This window comes from Neovison vison, chromosome 7 (genome assembly GCF_020171115.1).
Source record: "Neovison vison isolate M4711 chromosome 7, ASM_NN_V1, whole genome shotgun sequence".
In the NCBI taxonomy this organism is placed as follows: Eukaryota; Metazoa; Chordata; class Mammalia; order Carnivora; family Mustelidae; genus Neogale; species Neogale vison.
Window position 1 is genome coordinate 131,124,914 of NC_058097.1, and position 22,619 is coordinate 131,147,532.

Sequence of the window (22,619 nt, forward strand, 5' to 3'; positions counted from 1 at the left end):
GAGGGAAGAAGAGAGGGATCTGAATCAACAAATTCTCCATTCTGCTGTTTAGAATGGAGAATTTAGTTTAGTCACTGTAACTCAGTTTCATCAGAAAGGGCACCGAGGTGCTGGCCCAAGTCAGCAGGTTCCAGCCCAACCTCTCCCACTTCTCTCTGTCCTCCCCCTGGGGGTGGGGGTGGGGGGCGATGCTGGTCAGCAGGAGGGTTTTGGGGGGGATTAAGGTTGGCAGTGTAGTGGGGGGAGGGGAAGCCCCACAGACTAAGCCTCTCCCAAACTGTGACTAGAAAATGTGTCATGGTTCTCCTCTTGACTACAAGACCATCAGTGTTTCAAACCCACAGAATGCCAAGGATTCGCAGAAGGTGGGGTGTGTTAGAATTGTTGAAAAATGAACCGAGACAACTCGGATGTAAATTGACATGGGCACAGATGGAGAAACCACTTACCAGGAAACTCCTAAAAGTGTTTCAGAAAGGCCCCAGTTGAGCTCCATCACAGAAGTGGGAGGAAACAGAGGATGGTTGTCTTCAGCCACATGACTTAGGCAAACTGGAGGGGGGTGGCGGAGCCCGATGACGACTGGAATGAGGGGCCAGGGAGCATCCCTTCTTACCGGATGCTCCTGTCCACATGGGCCATTCTCAGGAGACATCACGGGGCTACGAGGGTAGAAAGAACTACTAGGCTGTGGGCCAGATGCCAGGAGTCAGGGACAGGAAGGATCTGGCTGTATGGGGGTGGAGGGAGGCAGGGAGCCAGGGGGGTTGGTGTCCTCTGAGCCTTGGGAAAGGGGAGGGGAGGTTGCAGAGAGCTGCCTGCAGCTGATCTCGAACATTTTCCTCTTGACGTAACCTAATGCTGCCTGCCTTAACCAGGCTGAAGCATACAGTTCTGTAGTGATAAGGGCATTCACGCTGCCGTGTGACCAACCTGCAGAGCTCTCTTCATTTTGCAGAACTGAACTCTGGGCCCTTTAAACAACATTCTCCTCTTCCCTCTCTCCAGGCGCTGGTAAGCCCCAGTCTACTTTATTTCTGTGAATTGGCTTACCTCACTGAGCATGTTTTCAAGGTTCATCCATGTTGCAGCCTGGGTCAGAACTCTCTTCATGCAGGAGGGTCTGGGTACAGACACTTCCTTTCCCCGTTCATCCACTGACAGACATTTGGGTTCCTTCTACCTTGTGGCTGTCATGACTAGTGGTGCTATCAACAGGGATATACAACTACTTCTTCAAGATCATACTTTCCCTTCTCTGCTTTGGACTTGTCGACTGAAAAAAAAAAAAGTCAATCTCCAAGTAGTAAGTAAAGTCTTTACTCCTTGTCTTCTAAGGACGATGATAGCTCCTGAGACCGCACTCCTGCTAGTTCTGAAGGACCGCTCCGAAGCTTATTAGCTTATGGGGCATCATATGCAAAGAGGGAAAGGAGGGATACACGTGCTTGCAAATAGTTCTCTCAAGGTAAAATTGCATGTCATGAGGTATAATTTGTTGTAGAAATTAAGGCTTACTGATTTCCACATAGACATGGAGAGACATTGGTTGTCTTAATCCATTGTTTTTATCATATCTGCGTTTTCAGAAATATTGCCTGCCTCTGCTTGACTGGTTTTCTGGTTCTTGTTTTGGGTTTCTCCTGGAGATCCCTTGAGATGGTCACAGAAGGCTGACATCAGTCACCTATCTGAAAGTGCTGTACTTTTAGGGCACAGACTCAATGGTTCTCCTCTTCCTGTCCCCCACTCCCCCCGCCCCCCATTCACAGGTTGAAGCCCTAATCCCCAAGGAGATGGTGTTTGGAGATGAGGTCTTGAGATAATTTATTTTTATTTTTATTTATTTACTTGACAGAGAGAGACAGCGAGAGAGGAAACACAAGCAAGGGGAGTGGGAGAGGGGTAAGCAGGCTTCCCGCCAAGCAAGGAGCCCCACGCAGGGCTGGATCCCAGGACCCCAGGATCAGGACCTGAGCCAAAGGCAGATGCTTAATGACTGAGCCACCCAGGTGTCCCTTGAGGAGATAATTACATGAGGTCGTAGGGGTGGGGTCCTAATACCAGAGGCCTAGTAGCTTTATAAGAGGAAGAGAGGGGCACTTGGGTGGCGCAGTCAGTTGAGTGTCCAACTCTTGCTTTTGGCTTATGTCGTGATCTGAGTCCTGGGATGGAGCCTCACATCCAGCTCTGTGCTCAGTGTGGAGTCTGCTTGGGATTCTCTCTCTCCCACTACTCACTCACTCTCACTCTGGAATAAAATTAAAAAAAAAAAAAATAGGAAGAGAGAATCCCCCACCCTTCCTGCAATCATCACATGCACCAGGGAGAAGCATGTGTGGACAGAGTAAGAAGGCAGTTGTCTGCAAGCCAGAAAGAGTTCCCCCCAGACACTGCATTGGCTGGAACCTCTAGCACAGACTTCTAGTCTCCAGAAAGAGCCTCCCTTCTCATGAAAAATAATCCAATCATGTAAGCCACCAGCTTCTGGTATTTCATTAGGGCAGCCTAAGTGGATGGATACGTACCCAGTGGTAATCCTATGCTCGATTTTTTGAGGCCCTGCCCTACCTTTTTCCATAGTGGCTGCACAGTTTTACGTTCCTGTCAACACAGAGCTGATTTTTGACTAGAAGATAAAGGGGGGTGGGGATAGGGAAGGGTGCCTGAGAGGGGGAGAGGCCATCGAGGAGCAGTGTGCGGGGCTGCTTCTGAGACGGGAGACCCGGTACGGGACAAGCCTGAAGCAGCGGGCAGGAGGCGGGGCCTTTTGTAGAAGAAACCACGAGTCTGTTCTTTATGCCAAAATCCGTGAAGAATCCTGTGGGGGTGAGGTAGGGAGGGTTGGCAGTATCAGAAGTCCTGACAGGAATGCAGAGGATGCCAAGATATGGTAAGACTGGAAGAGGAGTTCAGGAAAGAAGGGACCAGGGCCAGTAAGATAGGACTGGGAATGGAACGAGGCCCAGAAGGACGTGGAGGACGCTATGCTATAAAGCTCAGAGGCAGGGAGGCTGGGAATGAGCATGACTTCCTTGGGTGGCCCCATGATTCCCCTGACGTTCGTGCCCCAAGTGCAGGCAGGAGACCCGGGACTTGCGTCTGGGTGGCACAATATGGCAAAGCTGAAGTGGTTCTGCAGACACAATCAAGCTCCCTGAGCAGCTCATTTTGAGTTTATCCAAAGGGAGAGAATCCTGAGGGGCATGACTGAGGCAGGTATAAACTCTTAAAAGAAGGGCTGGGCCCTCCCTAAGGTGAGACACAACCCCTAGGGGCTTGATGGCAAGAGTAGTCATGTTGGAGAAACGCACACGACAGAGGTGGGCAGCCTCCAGCCAACAGCCAGAGAGAAGCAGTCAGAAAATGGAGTTCTGCCCGCAACCTGAGGAGGGTTGGAAGCGGCTCCTTCCCCAGCTGGGCCTTCAGGGGAGCAAGTAGCCTGTCTGCACTTTGGCTGCGGCCTTGTCAGACCCTGAGCAGGACACCCGGCTCAGCCACGTCCAGACCCCTGGCCCAGAAAACCGTGAGTTGATAAAGGGGTGTTGCTTTAAGGTGTTTAGGTTGTAGTGATTTGTTCTGGAATGAAAGAAACCGAGAGCCACTTCCAAGGTTCCTTGGGGTGCCGCCCTAGGAAACAGCTGGGAAGCAGGAGGGGGCGAGGAGGGCTGCAGCCGGTGTCGGCGGGGGACTTTAAGCCCGGCGTCGTACGACCACTCTGGATGGCCCTGGATTTACTACCTATAGCAGTAAAACTGTGTTAAATGACCACACATAAGGGAGTCAGTCCCCTCTTGAGAGAGGCAGGCAGGCCAACGCATGTTTAGCGGCATATTGTCCCCGTTTCTTCCTCGCCAAGCCTGCGCAGACAATCCCTAATCAGAAAGCATGTGATTTTGGCTTTGGAAATTACAGAAGCTGCGGGCCCTTCATCAAGGGCTTTCTTCCCTTGGTTCCTGCCAGCTGGGAGGGAGCAAGTACCACGACGCCTACTGAATTTTATGTATTTGGCGGAGAGGAAGGAGCCTTGAGCCTCATGACATTTCAGGAGTCGTCCTCCATGACATCCGCCCCGAAGAGAAGGCAAGAAATAGGGCAAGACGCATTTTTCATTAGTGAGAGAAGTTTTATTGGGGTGGATGCAAGCCGTGCAGAACGAAAACATTGTTTCCACATTCTCTACAGACAGGGGCAGCCTTGGATCCCTCCTTAAAGGGAAGTCAGAATGCAGAACTTGGACGGGTGACTTGTGGAAATCGAAAACGTCCTAGCGAGAACCACCGAACCTCAGCGTTTTCAAGACTCTTGTCCTTTTCTTAAGGGTCATTTTCTAACACAGTGATCCGCGGTCATCCTTTGATCTTTGTGGAAGAGCAAGCAATCATCCTTCCCGAATGACACAGCAGAAAAGAACCCATGTATTTTTCTTTAAAAGTTGGTGAAGATGTTTAGTCATTCAAAAGAATTTAAAGTACACCTCGAGTACCTCTCCACAGAACTCCATGAGCCTGTAACAGTGGTGCTTTTAAAAAAGCCAACTTGTTAAAGAGGAAAGGGTGGCATCAGCTTTTGTAGGGAGCACTTGTGACCCTGTCGAATTCTACAAGGCTTTTCCTCCTCTGGGGGGCGGGGGAGGGGCAGGGGAAAGCACTCACGACATGAGAAACTATATTAACTTCCAAAAACTTGAACAATCACGGATCAAACCACATGCTTTAAGTGACGAAGTGTTTTTTGCAGCTAAGAAGAGAGCCCCCAAACACAACACATTTCATTTCAAGCAGGGCGAACAAACCAAGGGTGAATTAACATCTATTATGCTCCACAAAGGACACACTATCCTCTTTGCCAGTCCTTTTTCGGGGCTTCACATTACTTGTGAAAAATAGGGCCCCGGCCAACGACTGCCCCGAAGGGCCATTTCATCTCCGCGCCCTCATCTGAAACCCCAATCAACGCTAACTGCACAATTCAATCATCGTTCCTTTTCAAGAGGTTGTTCTGGGAAATGACGGAGATCGGGAGCATCAAAACTTCAATTTCACTAATCACGGCAGGTCAGCGCTGCACTTGGACTGAACTTGGGAGAGCGGCCACAAGAAGCAGCTAAGAACCGTCACTGCTTATTTGTGGGGCTGTAGTCATTTTACACAAACATTCCCCTCTCACAGGAGGCTGAGGGGGTCTCCCCTCTCCTTTCCTGTAGAGGACTGTGTGCCTTTTCGAATCAAATCCCAGCTGCCAACAAGCTCAAGTTCTCATAACTCTGTGTTTGTTCAGCAAATATTTACAGAATGCCTATTACAGGCCAGCCACTGGTTTAGCTCACATCACAAGATCAACAACGCCCATCCTCGTAGATATTCTATTGACCCGGGACTGACAATAGTAAAATAAACCAATATGAACACATTTTAAAAAAGTGTGCAACACTCTGGCTGTGGGAGCGTCTGCCGGGCCATTTCCCGACCTTGGCTCATTCTTGGAGAGGACACAGGCTCGGCTTCTACAGACGAAGCACGACCATGCAGTGGGACAGCCCAGGCAGCTGGAAGTTTCTAGCGTTTTCACAGCACAAAATAGGACAAAGCACTGTTTGAGGGTTAGGCTCACTGGCTCTCCATGCTGGAGAGGCAGAACAGGGTCAGTGGCAGCGGCCCACTCACCCCGTCCCCCACTGTCATCCACGCGCCCTCTTAACTGGCTCTTCACCCGGATTCTGAACAACGAGACCCACTCCTCAGAGGGTACAGCCCACTCAGAAGTGTGCAAACACGATTTCGCTAGGTGGACACAGAGCAGACGTTGCTGGAAGCAGCTCTCTGGGAGGCCAAAGGGGCCTCCGCTGTGCGCCGGGCGGACTGGTCTCCAACCCCTCGCCGTGTGCACACCCGAGGACGGCCCCTGGAGGTGCATTTAGTGTTGTGTGCGCATCACAAGAGGGGGTCTGTGCCTTTCGGGGTTTGTCACTTCCCGGAAGTTTGCAGAAGGTCTACACTGGAAGTCTCGGCCTGTCCGGGGGGAAAAGCAAACAGGTGAGTGGCTGGATGCTGCTCCCAGGACGATCGGTTCTAGTCCCAGCTGGTGCCTTTCCAGGAAGATGCGAGCTGGAAACGAAGTCAGTAGCCCTGGGGTACCCAGTTAGGATCTGTCAGTCCCTCTGTAGAAAGCAAGGAATGACTCTTTACCCTCTGGAAAGGGAACCCTCAGAAGTCGTCCTTTAAGCCAGCAACTCCCAGGGGATGGAAGAGTTCACCTTCCTGGTAATGCTTTTCCCCACGCTGGACTGTAGGACAGGCATGCACCGTTGCCTCTTAGCTCTACAGCAGTCATTCACGGGTAACTCCATGGCCACCGCAGGCTTGACCTCCCCTCTCCCCTGCAGAAGGCCAGTGGAGAAGGGCCACTGGTAATGAGCAGAAGGCCAGTGGAGCTCTTCCTGTGCAAAACCACTCTGTTAGTGTTCTGTCCCAGCTTTACACCACAGGACCAGTGGCTGAAGAGCCTCTGGGAAAAACCAGAACTGGACTCTCAAGACCACCAGCTCCAGGAGACAGGAAAACAAGATGGCGTCTCCCGAGAACACACAACAGCTGCTGGGAGCTTTCTGGAAGGGCCTTTACTGTGGCTACTCCTTTGTACCTGCCTCTGCCTTTGCTGCCTTTGACTAGGCTCTAAACTCCTCAAAGATGGGGAGCGGCCTTATTCGTCCTGTCCAACAGTCAGGGACGAGCATGATGAGCCTGGGACATCAGGACCTCGGGGGCTCAGCATGTTGCAACAGGGACGAGGAAGAACAGGCAAGGACTCCAGCCCCACCAACTGTGACAGAAGGGTTACATGGCACAGGACTTAGAGAATTGCTGGTTTCCTGAAAAAAAATGGATCTATTTTACCACCTCAAAATACAAATTAGGGGCTGTCTATAGAGGAGATGAAGCTTTTGGGGGGAAAAGAAGTACCTCCTAGAAAAATAGCTCAGAAATCTTTTCAAATTATAAAAAGAGGCCAGTGTGGGGAGCTGTGACGGAGCACTTGGACACGGTGATAGAAAAATGAAGGAAAGAGGGAGTATTTAGGTTCCTACGATTTCTAAGTCACACGAACTCCAAGGTAATAAATAGCACATAATAATTTAAAGCATGAATGCACCCTTGAGACTCGCCGTCAGCTTTCCATCTCAGACCCCATCACAGAAGTGCAACTAAATTCCACTTCTGTGACTATTCTGAAAAGAGAGTAGAATATTCTCAGAATATTCTGAGTAGCTTATATAACTTTTTTGTTTTTCAAACATTAATTCGATTAAGTAAACAACTCTTCCTAGGAGCCAAATGTAAACTTTGAGGTTCCTGAGGATTACTCACTTTAGTATGTGTTAATTTCCTAAGAATAAAAACAGGGAGATCCACAAACGGAATTTTAAAGGGTTTTGTATAAAATGTAAACATTGTTTGGACCTATTTACATGGCTAGAACTGGGACAGGTTTTAATATACTCTGAATTGGCCTTAAATGTGTATGAAATGATGCTTGGGTGTGATACAGCTGTCTGTAACATTTATTCCTTCTCCATCAATGCTAGAACATCCTTCCCAAATGGCCTCCGTTCTGACATCACAGGATTCTACATTAAAATGGATTTTTAAAAGATGTGCTTAAAATATAGATGAAATAAACCACAAAGCTGGTCTGGCTCCAAGCACACCATATGGCCAATATTATTTATACGTTCTGACCGTAATAAGTGAAATGTCCCTTTATTTATTTATTTATTTTTTTAAGCATTCTGTGTTCTGTTCATTTGTTTACCATCCTGTTTCGAGTCTTTTGATAACAGAGGAAGGACCTGCACAGAACCCCTTGGAAAATGGATTGAAATAACCTGTTCTGTCTGCCCAGATCTCCCCACCAGGCTCTGTGGCAAGCATCCTCTCCCATACAGAAGTCACAGTTCAATGTCCTCTGGACTCTGCCTGGCTCACCACGTTTCCAGGGTGGAGTGCCATGATTTCGGTTTGCCGTGGCTGACGAGCAGTGGTGTGCACAGAGCCCTGGGGGACAGGAACCCATGCCAGCACTGTCCCCAGAGGAGGACACCGCCAACAGCAAGTCTGCGGCTGGCCGGTGAGTGTTTCCTCTCGTGCAGCAGTCGTTAGGGGCACCGAGGAGGTTCCCAGTAAAGCTGTATCCTGACAGGTGTTATCATTATTTCATGTAGCAAATCCAAAAAGCCTCCCAAAGTCCTTGCTGGTACTGAGTCTTACTGCACATCTTTCCAGAAAGGGGTTTCTTTGAGGCACAAACAGGACTCTGAGTCTTGCTCTGAATGAGCCTTCCCACCTTCCGGGTGATGGACTCACACGTACACTTGCTGGGGCTGGCTCACCCCCATGGTGCTGCTCATCGGAAGTTCATGAACCATGCTCCTACAGTGTTCTGGGGGCCGTCATTTTCATTAGGGTCTCAGTAAGGCACACTCAGAAGGACCAGCAGGGAACCTGACAGCCGATACAAATCCCATGTTGCAGAGGGCCACGGACCTCAAGGTCAAGGGGAAAAAAAATCAGCAAGAAGAATCGAGAAGTCTCTGCCGAGCATTCGTCTCTCCGTTATTTACTTTAATATCACTGGTTGTGCTCGAATCTGTAAAAACAGAAAACATTTATGACAAAAAGCAAGAACCGACAGCATGAATTACCTTCTCTTCTATCAATCCTGTGTTATTTGCCTTACAAGGTTTTGCTTCTAAGCCACATTTCAGGGAACAGTGAAGTTAGGTCAGGGCTCCGGTTCAATCAACGAACTCTGTATCTTTTGAGAGAGATAGAAGACAACGGGCTGAGGCCCAGAAATATGGGGACAAAGCCAGCAGCACAGGACAAGCATACGCGAGAAGGACAGCACGGACGGATGCCTGGGGCAGAGACTGTGAGAGTATGAGCAAGAAGCAAGGACAGTCTGGAGAAAGCACACTTTCCTCTGGAGATCTGGGGTGGCACCGATTCTTTCCCTCTGTCTCCTAGTACTAAGGCACCCCAAGAGCTCCCCCTACCTTTGAGCTCTGTCATCGGGTCCCCCGGCTCCTCTGTCGTCATCTCCATGGGCTCCGGTTTCTTGCCATCCATGACATCCATCTTGATCATGCCAAGGTTGGTCAGGAGGACCATCGGGTCGATGCCCTGGCCACTGCTTTTAATATTCTCCAGGACCTTCAGACACCTGTAGGACTTGAGCTCGCTTACGTTCTCCTCCAAGAAGAGGTTGTAGAGACTCAGGTCGTTGTACGCCTCCGACTTGAAATGCAGGACATCAAAGGTGGGCAGAATCTCATACACCCTGAGAACATCTGTCTTCTGCCGGAATGGAACGAAGAGCGTGTAGATGACCACGGGGGCCAGTAGCACGTAAACCACGAGGTTGATGAGGCTGAGCAGCTGGAAGACGCCGACGGCGATGAGCTTGCACTGAAAGCGGTCGGGGATGGTGCTGTCGTTCCTCAGGATCCCAGACTTGATGCTGCAGACAAACTCGTCAGACAGCGACGAGAGGCTGATGTAATAGCCCAGGTAGGCGCTCGCGGACAGGACAATGGCGAGTGTCAGCAACCGGCAGCTGACATACTTGATGGTCAAGTTCCTACAGCTCCTCTTTGTCCTCAGGTACTGCTCCACAATCGGGTACTTGAAGTGGCGCTCAGAGATCTCCCACAGGCTGCAAACAGTAACAACGAAGGAATAAAAAAAAAAAAATGATGCCTTCGCGAAGAGCAGATATCGAAGATGTAAACGTGCAGGACAGTATCGCGCTAAAAACCTCGAACCCCTTTCCTCCCTCCCTGCTTCACCTATAACTTCGCTGGCGGATCAGGGAATATAATTGGATCCAAGTAAGAAGACAAGCTACCATAGAACTCTCTCCCCCTTCGTGTTTTAAAGAAGGTCTGGTTAAACAGGTTCCATTTGTAAATTCTTAAAACGCACAGCATCTGGTGAACACTCCACGTGGACCGTTCTTATTCTAGTGTTTCTAAATCTGATTTAGATCTTCTCTGGTGTGCACAATGAAGTAGACCTTCTCGCCCAGGCGAGGCTGTCCCACGGACAGCTCCACGGGTGCGGGGTTCAGATTCGGCCGCTGGCCTGGGTGGGGTGCCAGCTCTCTCGCAGAGAGCTGGAAGTCAGTGTTTTTTATCTGTGGAAGGGGGAGGCAGAAAATCAACGCAGTTAGTTGTAATGACGTTCTGAGGGTTGAGATAATGTACCCAGAGAAAACACAGTCTCTGGGATAGATAAAGTATTTTAAAAATGAGAGCTATTAATACAATTACCCTTGTTGACAACAGCAACCAGAGGAAGAAATGTGGAGAGACCAGGAGCTGCCTGCTCATTCCCCCACCTCTCTCTCTCTGGTTCTCTAAGCTCAGCGGCCCCATAATCCTCCTCGCTTCTCCACTGGCGCCAGTGAGTAGCTGGTGCCATCCCATTACCCAAGCCTTTCAGAACACGAGACGGCAGCATTCCCCTCAACAAGGGAAGGCGTCTGGATGTGAGGACAGGTGCTGGCACGGGGAGGTGGGATGAGACTGGGGGCCAGAAAGCCTTCCTGGCTCCCACAGTGTGTCTGCAAGTGGATGACAACCCCCCCCCAACCCCATCTACTACAGTGGGAACCCTAAGCCCAGATGGGCAGGAGGAGGACTGAGACCTCATACTCCAAAGCCCACCAAGATACTTGCTGGGGGCTGAGTTACCTTTGCCCCATGTTCTCCTGAGGGCCTGGAACTGGGCTGGTACCATCCCTCACGTCCTGACCACACATGCTCTTTGCAGCTTGAATTGCGCGGTTGTAAACTTTGTCAAGTTCTTCCATGATGAACTTCAAATCTGAGCAAAGATGAGGAGCAGCTGCAAAACGCCAGAACAGGGAGGGCAGGTATAGGAGGATAGCCACCAGCAGCAGGATGTAGGGGAAAAACTGAAAAACAAGAGAGCCTGTCAGGGAACCCGCAAAGCCCTCACTTCTGGAACCTAAGGGTGCAAGTGCTGCACCTTTGGAGACCAATGTGCACGCCCACACCAAGTACAGACGGAAATCAGGCGCATTCCCTTGTAACTATTTAAGTCTAAACTCACCTGCCCAGGTAAGTAACATCACTTTTTTTTTTTAATCCCCCTTTAATAGAGTTTGAAATAACTGGCAACTACACTAATCACAGAAGGAAAAAAAAAACCAAAATGACTTCCATGTCCTTTAGAGTAATCCCTTAATAAAACCCCAGTTAAGGAACAGGTAAATGTCACAGTGGCCTCTGCTGGTTTTGGGGGATTGTTTAATTTTCACTGCCATGGTTTTAGGAGGTCACTAATCTTAAAGCTCTCCCCCCTCCCCAATCTGGGAAAATGATGTGGAAATGCCAACTTCGCCCAAAACGGATGAGAAAAATCGTGGCCTCAGTGATCCAGTAATCACACCATAAAACAGGGGCATAAGCAGTTAAAACTCCAAGAATGCAGGATGGACCGTCTGTGCCGGGACAGAGCTGGGGACTGCCCAACACCCCCAGTGTGCACCTGAGCCATCTCAGGTCCAGACCAGCCAATCGCCAGGGACCACAGCCCTGCAGAGAGCACCTGGACATGGATGTACATGAGAAAGAAACATGGGGGGAGTCTGGAGTCCAGGAAAGCAAAGAGCACCCAGGAACCAGGGCTATCGGGAAAGCCTAAGAGCAGGCAAAGGAAGACCACGAACTACAGTTAGCATGGATCTGAATTCAAGTTCGTCTTTCTGTCCTTGGGTGCTGAGGTCACTGAGCCTCTGACTCTCAGGCTCCCGATCTGTGAAACGGTCATGTAAGAGATGTACATGTAACTTAAGAGATTAAGTTAATTTGTGTCAACTGTTTAGCATGCTGCCCAGCGTGTAAAATGCACAACACACCACCTAAAACCAACAGAAGGGCTACCTTGGGGACACATCATACCCTTGGTCCTCATAACCACCCTGCCAAGGCCTTTACTGATTGGCTTCCCTTCACCAAGGGGAAGAAGAAGCCCAGAATGGTTTCTGGTCACAGAGCGCAAAGCCGGAGCTATGGACAGAACAGGAAGCCGGACCTTTCTGAACCCAGAGCCGTGCCTTTTCCACAATACGCCACAGATTGTTTCACTTCTCTGGAAAACTTCTCCCCGTCTTTTGGACTGGTCTCTCCCGTCTCCTCAGAGGTGCAGTGACGGCCTCGGGAGGACACAGATCTCTTAACACACATGTCTGGGCGCAGGCAGCAGACCCAGCACTGGGCCTCTTGCCATCAAGTCAGATGTACAGAAAAGTTGCAAAGACCGTACAGGGTGTTCTCGAATGACATGCACCTGGTGTTCCCACTGTCAACACTTCACATTTCCGTGGTCCACTTGTCAAGATGAAGAAGCCATCATTAACTCAATTTCAGACTTGCACTTGGATTTCTCCAGCAGTCCCATCATTGTCTTCTTTCTGCTCAAAGATCTGTCTGTTGATTTAGTTGTCATGTCTCCCTCGTCTCCTTGGTTCTGTGATAGTTTCTCGGGTCTTTCCTTGTTTTTCATGCAGAATAGTATTTTTTCTAAAGATTTTTTTTTCTATATCTTTTTTTAAGATTTTATTTATTTGACAGACAGAGATCACAAGTAGGCAGAGAGGCAGGCAGACAGAGAGGAGGAAGCAGGCTCCCCGCTGAGCAGAGAGCCCGATGTGGGGCTCGATCCCAGGACCCTGGGATCATGACCCGAGCCGAAGGCAGGGGCTTTAACCCACTGAGCCACCCAGGCGCCCCTTTTCTAAAGATTTTAAGTAATCTCTACAGCCAACGTAGGACTTGAACTCACAACCCCAAGATCAAGAGTCACGCCCTCCACCGACAGCCTGCCAAGCAGCCCAAGAATAGTATCTTTAAATGTATAAGGTAAAACCTAAAAGTTCACCAAAGAAGTGGATAATTGAGTTACCACAACATCAAAAAACAAATTTATGTGTGTTTGACATATGGTCTGACACCAACTTGAAGAGGTAAAGGTCTCTGTACCAGAATCACAGATACCACTGACACCAGAGATTACTGCCTGCACGATACGTATTTCTCGATGTTAACTTTTAGTTAGAGATGCATTAAAAAAAAAAAATTCAAGCTGTCACATGTTTTCCTCTCCAGGGTCACAGCCTCCCTGACACATTCCTGGAGGCCACATAGCACCAAGGTCACCTCACCAATGCTTCCACCTCCATCTGGGGTTCTGGCCTGTGATGGGCTTTCTCCAAACCACGAACCCAGTTTGCAGGGACCCACTGCACTGTGACATGCACAACAGGCTGTGATCTGGTGATCTCTGGCCATGTCACTCACAGCTGGCTGTGGTGAGAAGCTCGTATTCTAAAGGGCGCCCATTTGCACCGTGTGCAACGGCGTCGGTGCTATTCCCAGAATGGAGAGCCAAGCGTTTTCTTGGGGAGCTGCAGGGAGGAGGCTATTTCTAATTTGGGGCTGTGGGATACCTTTACAAGTCTCTTTTGTCTCAAAGTTATTTGAATTGCAGAATTTTTACCTCAAGCTGTTCTTCTGGATGAAAAAGTGACTGTTCACAGTCTGTGGCACTTTTTCCAATAGGCCCGTGTGGAGCAATAATTAGTACCGATGACTAGATCGGCATAGCTCACGGTAATTGGAAAAATGAGTGTTCAAAGCTATTACACATCGGGTGTTTGCTTTCTCCTCGGATACCCTGTTACCTTGATCACCTCTGCAAGGAATGCAGCTGAATAACGCCCCATTTCTTGGTTGTCTGCACAGTTAATCCTTTTGTTTTTCATCCAAAACAAAAATGTGACTTTCAGTGACTCGGCAACAAGGTGGAATTAAAATCAATTCAATTGAAACAGGAAATCCAAAAAAACATTAAAATCCTTTTGTCCACATACAGAGCATAGGAAAATTGCCAAACTTTAGGAGTGCACCTGCTGGATGGGAATGGCTTTGCTCGTGAGCTCCAGCTGCTCTAAATGAGGTCTGAGACACTCGGCATCTCTCAAAGTCACGGCTGTCATGTCAGCACTGAGCTCTTCTGTGACGGCGAAGCTTCTCAAAGCCCAGTAGAGCCAAATGGCAGCACAATTTCCAGTCTATTTGCCTTCAAAGTTTCTTCAAAGTGTTGTTTCTGGAAGGGGTTGCAGTTCGGACAGCAGAACTTCCAGATGGAAGGAAGCCTGGAGGGGCTCTGGTACAACCTCCCTCTACATTCCAATCCCCCCTGCCCCGTGGAAGGTGAAGATGCGTCCACTTAGGCCCGAATAGCTCCTCCCCTGAAATGTACGTGGTCACGGCTGATGGCACTAAATGCACAGGGGTAAATTCATTTCAAATCATCCGGGCTGGGGGGAACCTGGCTGGCTCAGACAGTGGAGTGTACCACGCTTGATCCCAGGGTTAGGAGTCTGAGCCCCATGTGGAAATGGAGATTACTTAAAAAAATAAAATCTTAGGGCACCTGGGTGGCTCAGTGGGTTAAAGCCTCTGCCTTCGGCTCAGGTCACGATCCCAGGGTCCTGGGATCGAGCCGCGCATTGGGCTCTCTGCTCAGCGGGAAGCCTGCTTCCCTTCCTCTCTCTCTGCCTGCATCTCTGCCTACCTGTGATCTCTGTCTGTCAAATAAATAAATAAAATCTTAAAAAAAAATCTTAAAACAAACAAAAAACCCATCTGGGTTAGCAGCTGGGCCAGGTAGGAATACCAGCTAATAATTAAATGATCAAAACATTAAAGCGACAGGCACTAAATATGTTGGTCCTTAAGTACTGAGCGACGAGAAGTTTCCTCGGGAAGGTCAAGGAAGGCTTTACAAAGAGATGACACCTGAACTAGGTCTTCAAGGACAGTGAGGCAACGAGAACATACAAGAATGCCATTCATACATTAAGACTCCACTCAAATCTCCCCTTTTTTGTGGCCCTTTAGACACACTCTTTCTGCTACATGGAATTCTCTCTCCTTTTCTGCCCAGTGAATTCCTACCCATCCAGGGCACCAAAGCTACGAGCAAGCCCAGGATGAGGACACAGTAAGAGCGGAGGCTGGAAGAACCTACTGGGTTGAAGGGTGCTCCCTCCCCCGCCAAAACATACACCCAGAACCTCAGAACGTGACCTTGTTGGGAAATATGCCAGAGCTTGCCAGTCACCACCAGAAACAGTAAGAGAGGCACACAGTTCTCTCCCTGAGCCCCCAAGAAGGAAGCCGCCATGCTGACACCTTCATTTCCAACTCCTGGCCTCCAAAAATAGGAGCGAATGAATTTGTTGTGCCAAGCCATGGAGGGGGTGGTGGTGATTTGTTACAGCGGCCGTAGGAGCTCATTTCAGGCAGAAGCAGGAACTAAATTACGAAGCCCTCAGCTTCCCATTATAGGCGGTGGGAAGTCACCAGCGCAGAGTGTGGTGAAAACTTCCTTGATTCCTACAAGCTGTGGAGAAGGGAACCCACTGGAGAGGAGGAGACAAGGCAGGAGGTCACGGCTCTGGCAGCAGAGCAGCCGGGAGGGCTATGCACTGGACTGAGGCAGCAGCGGTGGGGAGAAGGGGGAGAGCGAGGCAAGAGCCACAGACGGCGAGAAGCAGATGCTGCAGTGCCCATGTGGAAGGGATGGATGGAAAAGGGAAGAACAGAGGCTAATTCGGGGTTTCTAGCTTATGCAAGGATGTGGGTAGTACCATTAGCTGAAGTGAAGAAACAAGAAGGAACGGATTCCCAGCAGAGGGGAGTGAGGTGGGAGGCGGACGGGAGATGATGAGAAATTGTGAACGTAAGACACCCATACTCAAGAACTCACATCCTAGTGGAGATGTGCAGTAGGCAGCTGAAAATAAAGGGGGGGAAATCCAGCTGATCTTACGGTTCAGGACTGTGTAGCACACAGAGATGGTCCGAGCCAAGAACGCCTGAGCTCATCCAAGGAGAATGCGCAGCAGGGGCTGAGAGGGGCGGGGAGGGATGCGGGATCCTGACGTGAGGGTAGGGCAAAAAGAGAACCCCGGGGGCGCCTGGGTGGCTCAGTCATTAAGCGTCTGCCTTCAGCTCAGGTCATGATCCCAGGGTCCTGGGATGGAGCCCTGTGTCGGGCTCCCCACTTGGAGGGGAGCCTGCTTCTCCCTCTCCCTCTGCCTACTATTCTCCACTGGTGGTCACACTCTCTCTGGCAGTCAAATAAATAAAATCTTTTTAAAAAATAAAAATACACACAGAAGAGGTCTCCTTTTGGCCTCATCTTGTTCAGACCATAACTTACTTTAAGCATAATCCCAGATTTGGGAAGTCTCAAGTGAAGGGCTACACAGAAAGGCCAGCGCGTCCGTGAGCAGCTTACAGAGGACAGAGAAGAAAGGCGGGTTCTCCACCCTACTCTGCACTCAAGGGAAGACACCCAGGGTAGCAGGCGTCATGACTCAGGACACTGGGGGAGGGTCCTGGCACAAGGAGAGACCTAGAGAAGAGAGGACGGTAAGGCAAGCATTTACGGGTGGAAGCAGAGAGTCCTGAAGGCAGAATTAGAACCAAGTGACGAGGAAGCAAGGACAAACGTTCCCGAAGATCTATATAAAAATGGAACAAACTGTTTGGGAAGCAGGGAGTTAGTTCCCTTCCAGTGAATCATCTGGGAGGGCTTTAGAATTCTCCATCAGGGGTGGGCAAAGGTTCTCCTGCGAACGGCCAGACAGTAAATGTCTGTGAGCCACAGGAGCCCTGGTGCGCACGTGAGAGCAGACGCGGGGAACATGTAAAGGAAAGGGCATGGCCTCCCGCCAAGAAAACTATTCGCAGAAATAGTTGATGGAGGGGCTGGGTTTGGTGGAAGCACGTACGTTTGAGTCTGTCCACCCCTTGCTCTGGATCCTTGCTTGTCCGAGCGTGGTCCACAGAGCACAACTGCAGGATCACCCGGGGCCCTTGCCAGGAAGAACGCAGGCCCCACCAGACCTACGGGGCCAGAGCCTACATCTCCACAAGGTCCCAGATGACTAACGAGCACACACAATTTGTGAAGCCCGGCGCCAGGTGAGTGGTACCCACCCGGAAGCCCAAGGCGACCAGCAGCATCAGCACCTTCTGCGAGACTTAAGAAAACCAGATTCCTGGCCCTCCGGATCCGGGATTTTCACACACCCCTGCCCCTCGGGAATAATGCTAAGGTACGGAAACCTATGGTCTGGGAGTCTCCGTGGATCCCTCCAAACTAAGTTTCACTAAATCCACTTAAATAAAGATTTGTCCGTTCTATTAATTTTATTTTCTTATTCTGCAGCTTTTTTGTTTCAGTCAAAACCTTGATTTCCTGTTTCAGAAAAGAAAAAGCTTGCCTAGCTGCTGCCTACATTAAGCTCTTGAACAAAAAACAGAATGCTAAAAGAAAAAAAAAAAAAAAAAGGGCCCATTATCAAAGAGTCCTTGAGCACCACCTGCCGGTCCCCCTGACTGCACACACATTTCTACAAAAGCCGGTCCTTGGAGCTACTGGAAGCCGGAGTGAGTGGAGGAGGAAGAGGAAGGGAAGTGTGAAGTAGCAGCTTGGGGGGAATCACGGCATTCCTTATACTGAGACCACAAACTCCACATGGATGTACACTTAAATATTTCAGTGGGTAATTTCTTTGGGGGGAGTTTGGGCTCACTGGGGGTAGGTCTTGTGTCTGTCCTGACTTGAGGAGTGTTCCCATAAACCCTGGGCCTCCAGCACTCTCCCCCTGGCCTTGGGAGGCTCCCAGAGAATGAAGCCTAAGCAGGCCCTAGGAGCTGCTTCATTTCCCCACCCTCCCCCCCGCAACAGACGTGTACTGAGCCCCTGCCACAGGCGGTGCCCTGTCCCAGGCGCCTGCTGCCGCATGAGACTTGGGAACCTGTGTTAGCAAAATATCCCTTCAGTAGAATTTGGGCAAGTATGTGCTACCTCCCACGGTTGTTCCGGGAACAGCACAGGCTGCTCTGGAAACGCACAGCAGAGACCAGAGTGTGGGGCAGCTCATGTTCTGCTCAGCCAGCGCCCCGTTTTCGGGATCTGCCCACCTGGAGGCAAGTAATGCAGTCTGCTGTCCATGCAGTGGCCTCAGGGCCTTAGTCCTGGAGGCTTCGTGTTGACCCCACCAGGCCCTGGAAGTGACTGGACTTGGGAACAACTCTCAGTCTGGAGGTTTAGAGGAAGCTTCCAGGCAGACAGAGTAACACATTAGGAGGTGGATGGATTGGCGGGGGGGGGGGGGGGGCTTCTGGGAGTCGGATCTGGAGCTCCAGAGGGGCGGGGGTTGCTAATGAAGACCCGGGTGCTGATGGCAGAGGAGAGGAAGCCGAGACAGATGTCAGGTGAGATGATCCAGGGAAGGGGGCAGCATGACAATGGAAGGGGCCTAGGACAGAGGCCCGGAGGAGCCCCAACTTCTCAGTGATGGGCAAAGGAGAAGCAGTCTGCCAAGGAGACCCTGCCCCAAGAGTCCGGAGCATTTCTGCAGAATGAGGGCATGGTTTGCTGAGAGCAGTCAGGGGAGATAAGCCCCAGGAGGCAGGCATTTACGTGGCATCACAGGACTGCTGGGGACGTGGGGAGAGTGCTCTAGATGACAGATGTGCCAAAAGGAACTCGGAGTGCAGCGGCCATGGGAGTGGAGGACACAAGGAAAGGGGGGTAAGCCCTTGGGGAGCAGACAGAGGGTGGTGCGTCACAGCCATCACCTGAGAGGACAGAGCTCCTGTGGGATGGAAAGGTCTGTGGGCCACCTCCGGAGCTGTGAACGACAGAACTGACTGGGCACATGACATTGAGGGAGGTGGGGATGACACAGCCAGATTCCCAGAACAGCTGGGAGGCGGGCTTCTGCGTAAAGGAAGCCCAGCTAGGGTAAGGAGTGAAGCCGTGCAGAGAAGACACACACCTTCGTGCCTGTCCCAAATCAAGGGGCCCCCCTCTGCACCACTCTGCTGCCAGAAAATCCTTTCTGTGTGGAGCTGAGGCTCACCAGGTGAGCCTGGGGGCAGCGTGCAAACTTCCGAAGCCACAGTCGGCAATCAAGAGTCCACCGAATGCAGAGAGGCCGAAAGAAAACCACCGGGAAGAACTCTGGAAACTTGGGGTGGAATCCAACAGCCCTGCGTCCGGGTGTATGCTTGCAAGACTGGTGGGCAGGGGCTTGCGCAGATGCCCATCCACTCATGTCTGTGCAGTATTCCCGGCAAGAGCTGGGAGGCAGAAGCTGCCCAGGGGCCCCTGGGGGGGCGGGGAGGCGGGGACACACAAGACGTGGTCGACACCCGTGATGGAGTCTGACTCAGCCTTAGAAAGGGAGGGAGTTCTGGTGATGCGACGTGAGAAGGGTCGTGAAATGTTATGCAGAGTGAGATAAGCCAGACGTCAAAGGACACATCTCCTACGACTGCAGCTACAGGAGGGGCCTGGAAGAGCCGACAGCAGACAGCAGGACGGTGGGGGCTGGGAGTTTCAGTTTGGGAAGGCAAGAGGAGTCAGACAGATCTTGGCAATGAGCGTACTTCACACCACACAGCTGCACACCTGAAAATGGCTAGGAAGGTAAATTTCACGCAGTGTGTACTTTGTCACCACTAAACAAAAACACCATAAGAGAAAATCAGTGTGGAAACAAAGCAGCTAGAATCGCGCAGTCTGGACCAGCCAATACCACCACGTGGATGTGCACATCTGCCCTCGGTTTCGGCTCTCCTCTGGCCTGGCTGCAGCCCTAGCTTCTGCGACAACCTGCATCAGTCCCCAGGGCTGCTCTGACCAGGGCCCACACTCCAGGCAGTTTGAACAATGCTTTCCCTCTGAGTTCGGGTGGCTGCATGTCTAAAACCAAGATGTGGGCAGGTCCGGGATCCCGCCAGTGCCGCGAGCAGAGGACCCTTTCGGCCTCGTGCACGGTGTGGCCCAGCTGTTTTGCTTGATCCTCTGTGTCACATGCCGTCTTGTCCCCAGCATCTCAGATCTCCTCCCTCTGTGTCTGCAAACAGATTTCCCTCTATATGACGGCACCAGTCACAGAGGACAACTCTGGGAGGACCTTACCTTAACTAATTCCACTTGCAAGAATCCTGTTCCCACAAAAGGTCCCAATTGAGGGGTACAGGTGTTAGGACATCAATACATCTTTTAAGGGATATAATTAAACACGCAACACCACACAAATGAAGATGTGGAATTCTCGGACATTGGCTATTTTTTTATCGACTCCTGAAATTACACGTGAAAACCTAGACAAGGATTTGTGGCTCCGGATGAAGTTAGCTGCCTCTGGAGAAGACTTATTTCTGCTGCTGGCTGGTGGGCAGACTACAGGCACTGATGATCCCCCTAGCTCCTCATTCCATCAGTACTGAAATGGTTCAAATCAGGACTCTAGTCCCCATGAGGGCTGCTCTAATTCAAGATCATCCATTACTCCCCAGGTACGGACTTTGGAGCCTGAGGTGTTGTCCAGGGTCCTTCCAACGTGGCTGGTCCTACCTTTAATTTCTGCCCCCAGCCCTGAGAATCTGGAAAGATCTCTCTGCCAAACTTCCATCCAAATTAAGCTGGATTATCATCACCAGAATCAGAGCTGCTCAGCCTCTCACTGGCACTGGAGACAGAAGGCTTGGCTGCCCTCACTGCTATACATGGTTTCTGCCTCTCTACTGCAGGGGCAGGGGACAGCCGGGGACCCGACTCTAGTCTTACAGCTGGCAACTAGTCCTGAGTCCCCGGCTTGCTCTCTCCAGGTGCCCTTCACCTTACACTGCAGCAAAATCCTTGAGTTTCTTCCTGCTCTAAAAGTTTCAGTCTCTACCTCCCCTGCCAGCACTTACATCAGACAAGCCAGATTATACATTCTTCTGTGGCTCCATTAATGCCCAGCCCAGTGACAAATTACAACCTCCCTTCTCCCAAGAGCATCACAACAAAGGGACCTAAGCCATAACTGCATGGATTTCGACTTGCAAACAAGGGTGTTCAGCTTCTAGAACTATGCCCATTCATGTCGTTATTGGTTGGCCTGGCTACTACACATGCAAAGTTGACGGGGACCCAATGGATGCCAAGGCTAAAAGTCAAGGAGAAAAGTCCAACCCCAGAGAAGAAAGGAGTCATTGTAGGGCATCACTGTGCCTGAGAGAATGCATGAAATAAACAGGGGAAGAGGCCTGAGTCATAGTAAAAGACTTAAACTGCTCATTTTTAGAAAGAAGGATGCTGTGTGTTCAACAATAGGTCAAGGCTGCAGAGAGTCAAACATCAGCCTTTGGCTTTTCAGAAAGTAAAACAGCATGCTTTCCTCAATGGAGGAGAAAGGCAGAAAAAACACACATCTTCTATTTGTTTTCACAATGGACAAAAGACCAACGATTGAAAATAATGACAGGCAGACGCATGATCCTACTTCTGTATGCACAGAGAAGACCTAATGCAGCCACTCCCTTACACAGAGAATGTTCTCCTGCACAAACCCACAGACTCTGGCTCAAGTTCCTCATGGCCCATCCTCTATGCACCCGTCTCCCCCATCTCCACCACTCCCCCAACACGGAGCTCCTAACTGTCTGTACCTCTTCTCTGCAGGATGCTGGTGTCTCCCATGTAGTGTGCCTCCCCGTCCTTGCAGTATCTGGACCCATCAGAGAGCAGAGCAATCCATCCCGAAGGCTGTGTTGCATCCAACACCTCCGGAGGGAGTCCTCACCAGGCTTCCCGACGTTCCAGCAGAACATACTGGCTGTACATCAGCCCTTACTTTTGCCAGGAGACCCTGTTAGCAGTGAAAGGCACCCAAACAGGTGCGAGTGCTAGCTCTGCCCCGTCTAACACTGCCCACCCAGGCTCCACTGGGAGCCTACTCTGCATCAGACACCACTGGGCAGTAAGGGTAGAAAGGGGACTAAGACATAAAAGGTGTCCCCTGGGACAGAGCTAAAATCCAAAGAGTGCCCCTATGTCCTCAGCTGCTAGCGAGGGTGCTGGACCAGGTCATCTCCGAGGTCTCTCTTGACTTGAAAGCACTCTAGCTGTCTGATCCGTGGGATGGAGCTAGGCTGGCCCCAGTCTGTGTGTGGCTGTGGACAAGCGTGGCCTCTCGGGGCCCCGTTCCCACATCGACAGAGCAAACAGGTGAGACTCCCACGTATCCGCAGTTACCTTATGCAGCCACAGCGGAAGGCGTCCGGAATCACCTTGCAGGGAGCCCTGCTGAACAGCAGCCCAGCAGTAGGAATCCACAAAGGCAGCCTGCCGCCACGAGAAGGAGCTTGGGGAGAAACAGCTTATCTGGGTACCTGAGAAGCAAAAACAGATGGTGCCAAATAAACGTGAGTGCAGGATCTGGACCCACCCCTCCACCCCCAGGCCTCCCTCCCCTGTTAGCAGAGTCACCCAGCGCCATGCCAGGCAAAGGTCACCATGAAAACCCAGCACCAAGGTTCGCACTTGGGCTGAGTATCTGAGAGATTTTCGGCCAACACAGGTGGTGAGGGCAGCTTGGGCTCTGCTGGGGAAGGCTCTGGAAAGAAGTGAAACCACTATATAAAAGAGAAAAAATGGCCAGGAAAAGAACCAGGG

At 50.8% G+C, this 22,619-nt stretch overlaps 1 protein-coding gene across 2 annotated transcripts in view; it reads right to left on the minus strand.

Moving 5' to 3' along the window:
• Nucleotides 1–4,111: 4,111 nt before the first annotated feature.
• Nucleotides 4,112–22,619, minus strand: part of PANX1 (pannexin 1) — a 43,340-nt gene continuing 24,832 nt past the window's right edge. Inside the window, exons 2-6 of one of the 2 annotated variants that reach the window (XR_006385631.1) lie at nucleotides 22,200–22,336; nucleotides 10,754–10,977; nucleotides 9,056–9,714; nucleotides 7,986–8,646; nucleotides 4,112–6,011 (exon numbers count right to left, since the gene is read on the minus strand). Coding sequence is in view for 1 of the 2 variants with exons in the window: in XM_044258301.1 (XP_044114236.1) it covers nucleotides 8,567–8,646; nucleotides 9,056–9,714; nucleotides 10,754–10,977; nucleotides 22,200–22,336 (1,100 nt within the window). In the remaining variant the exon portion in view is untranslated. Of the gene's footprint in view, nucleotides 6,012–7,748; nucleotides 8,647–9,055; nucleotides 9,715–10,753; nucleotides 10,978–22,199; nucleotides 22,337–22,619 lie in introns of those variants that run through there. The other variant, XM_044258301.1, reaches the window with a different exon arrangement.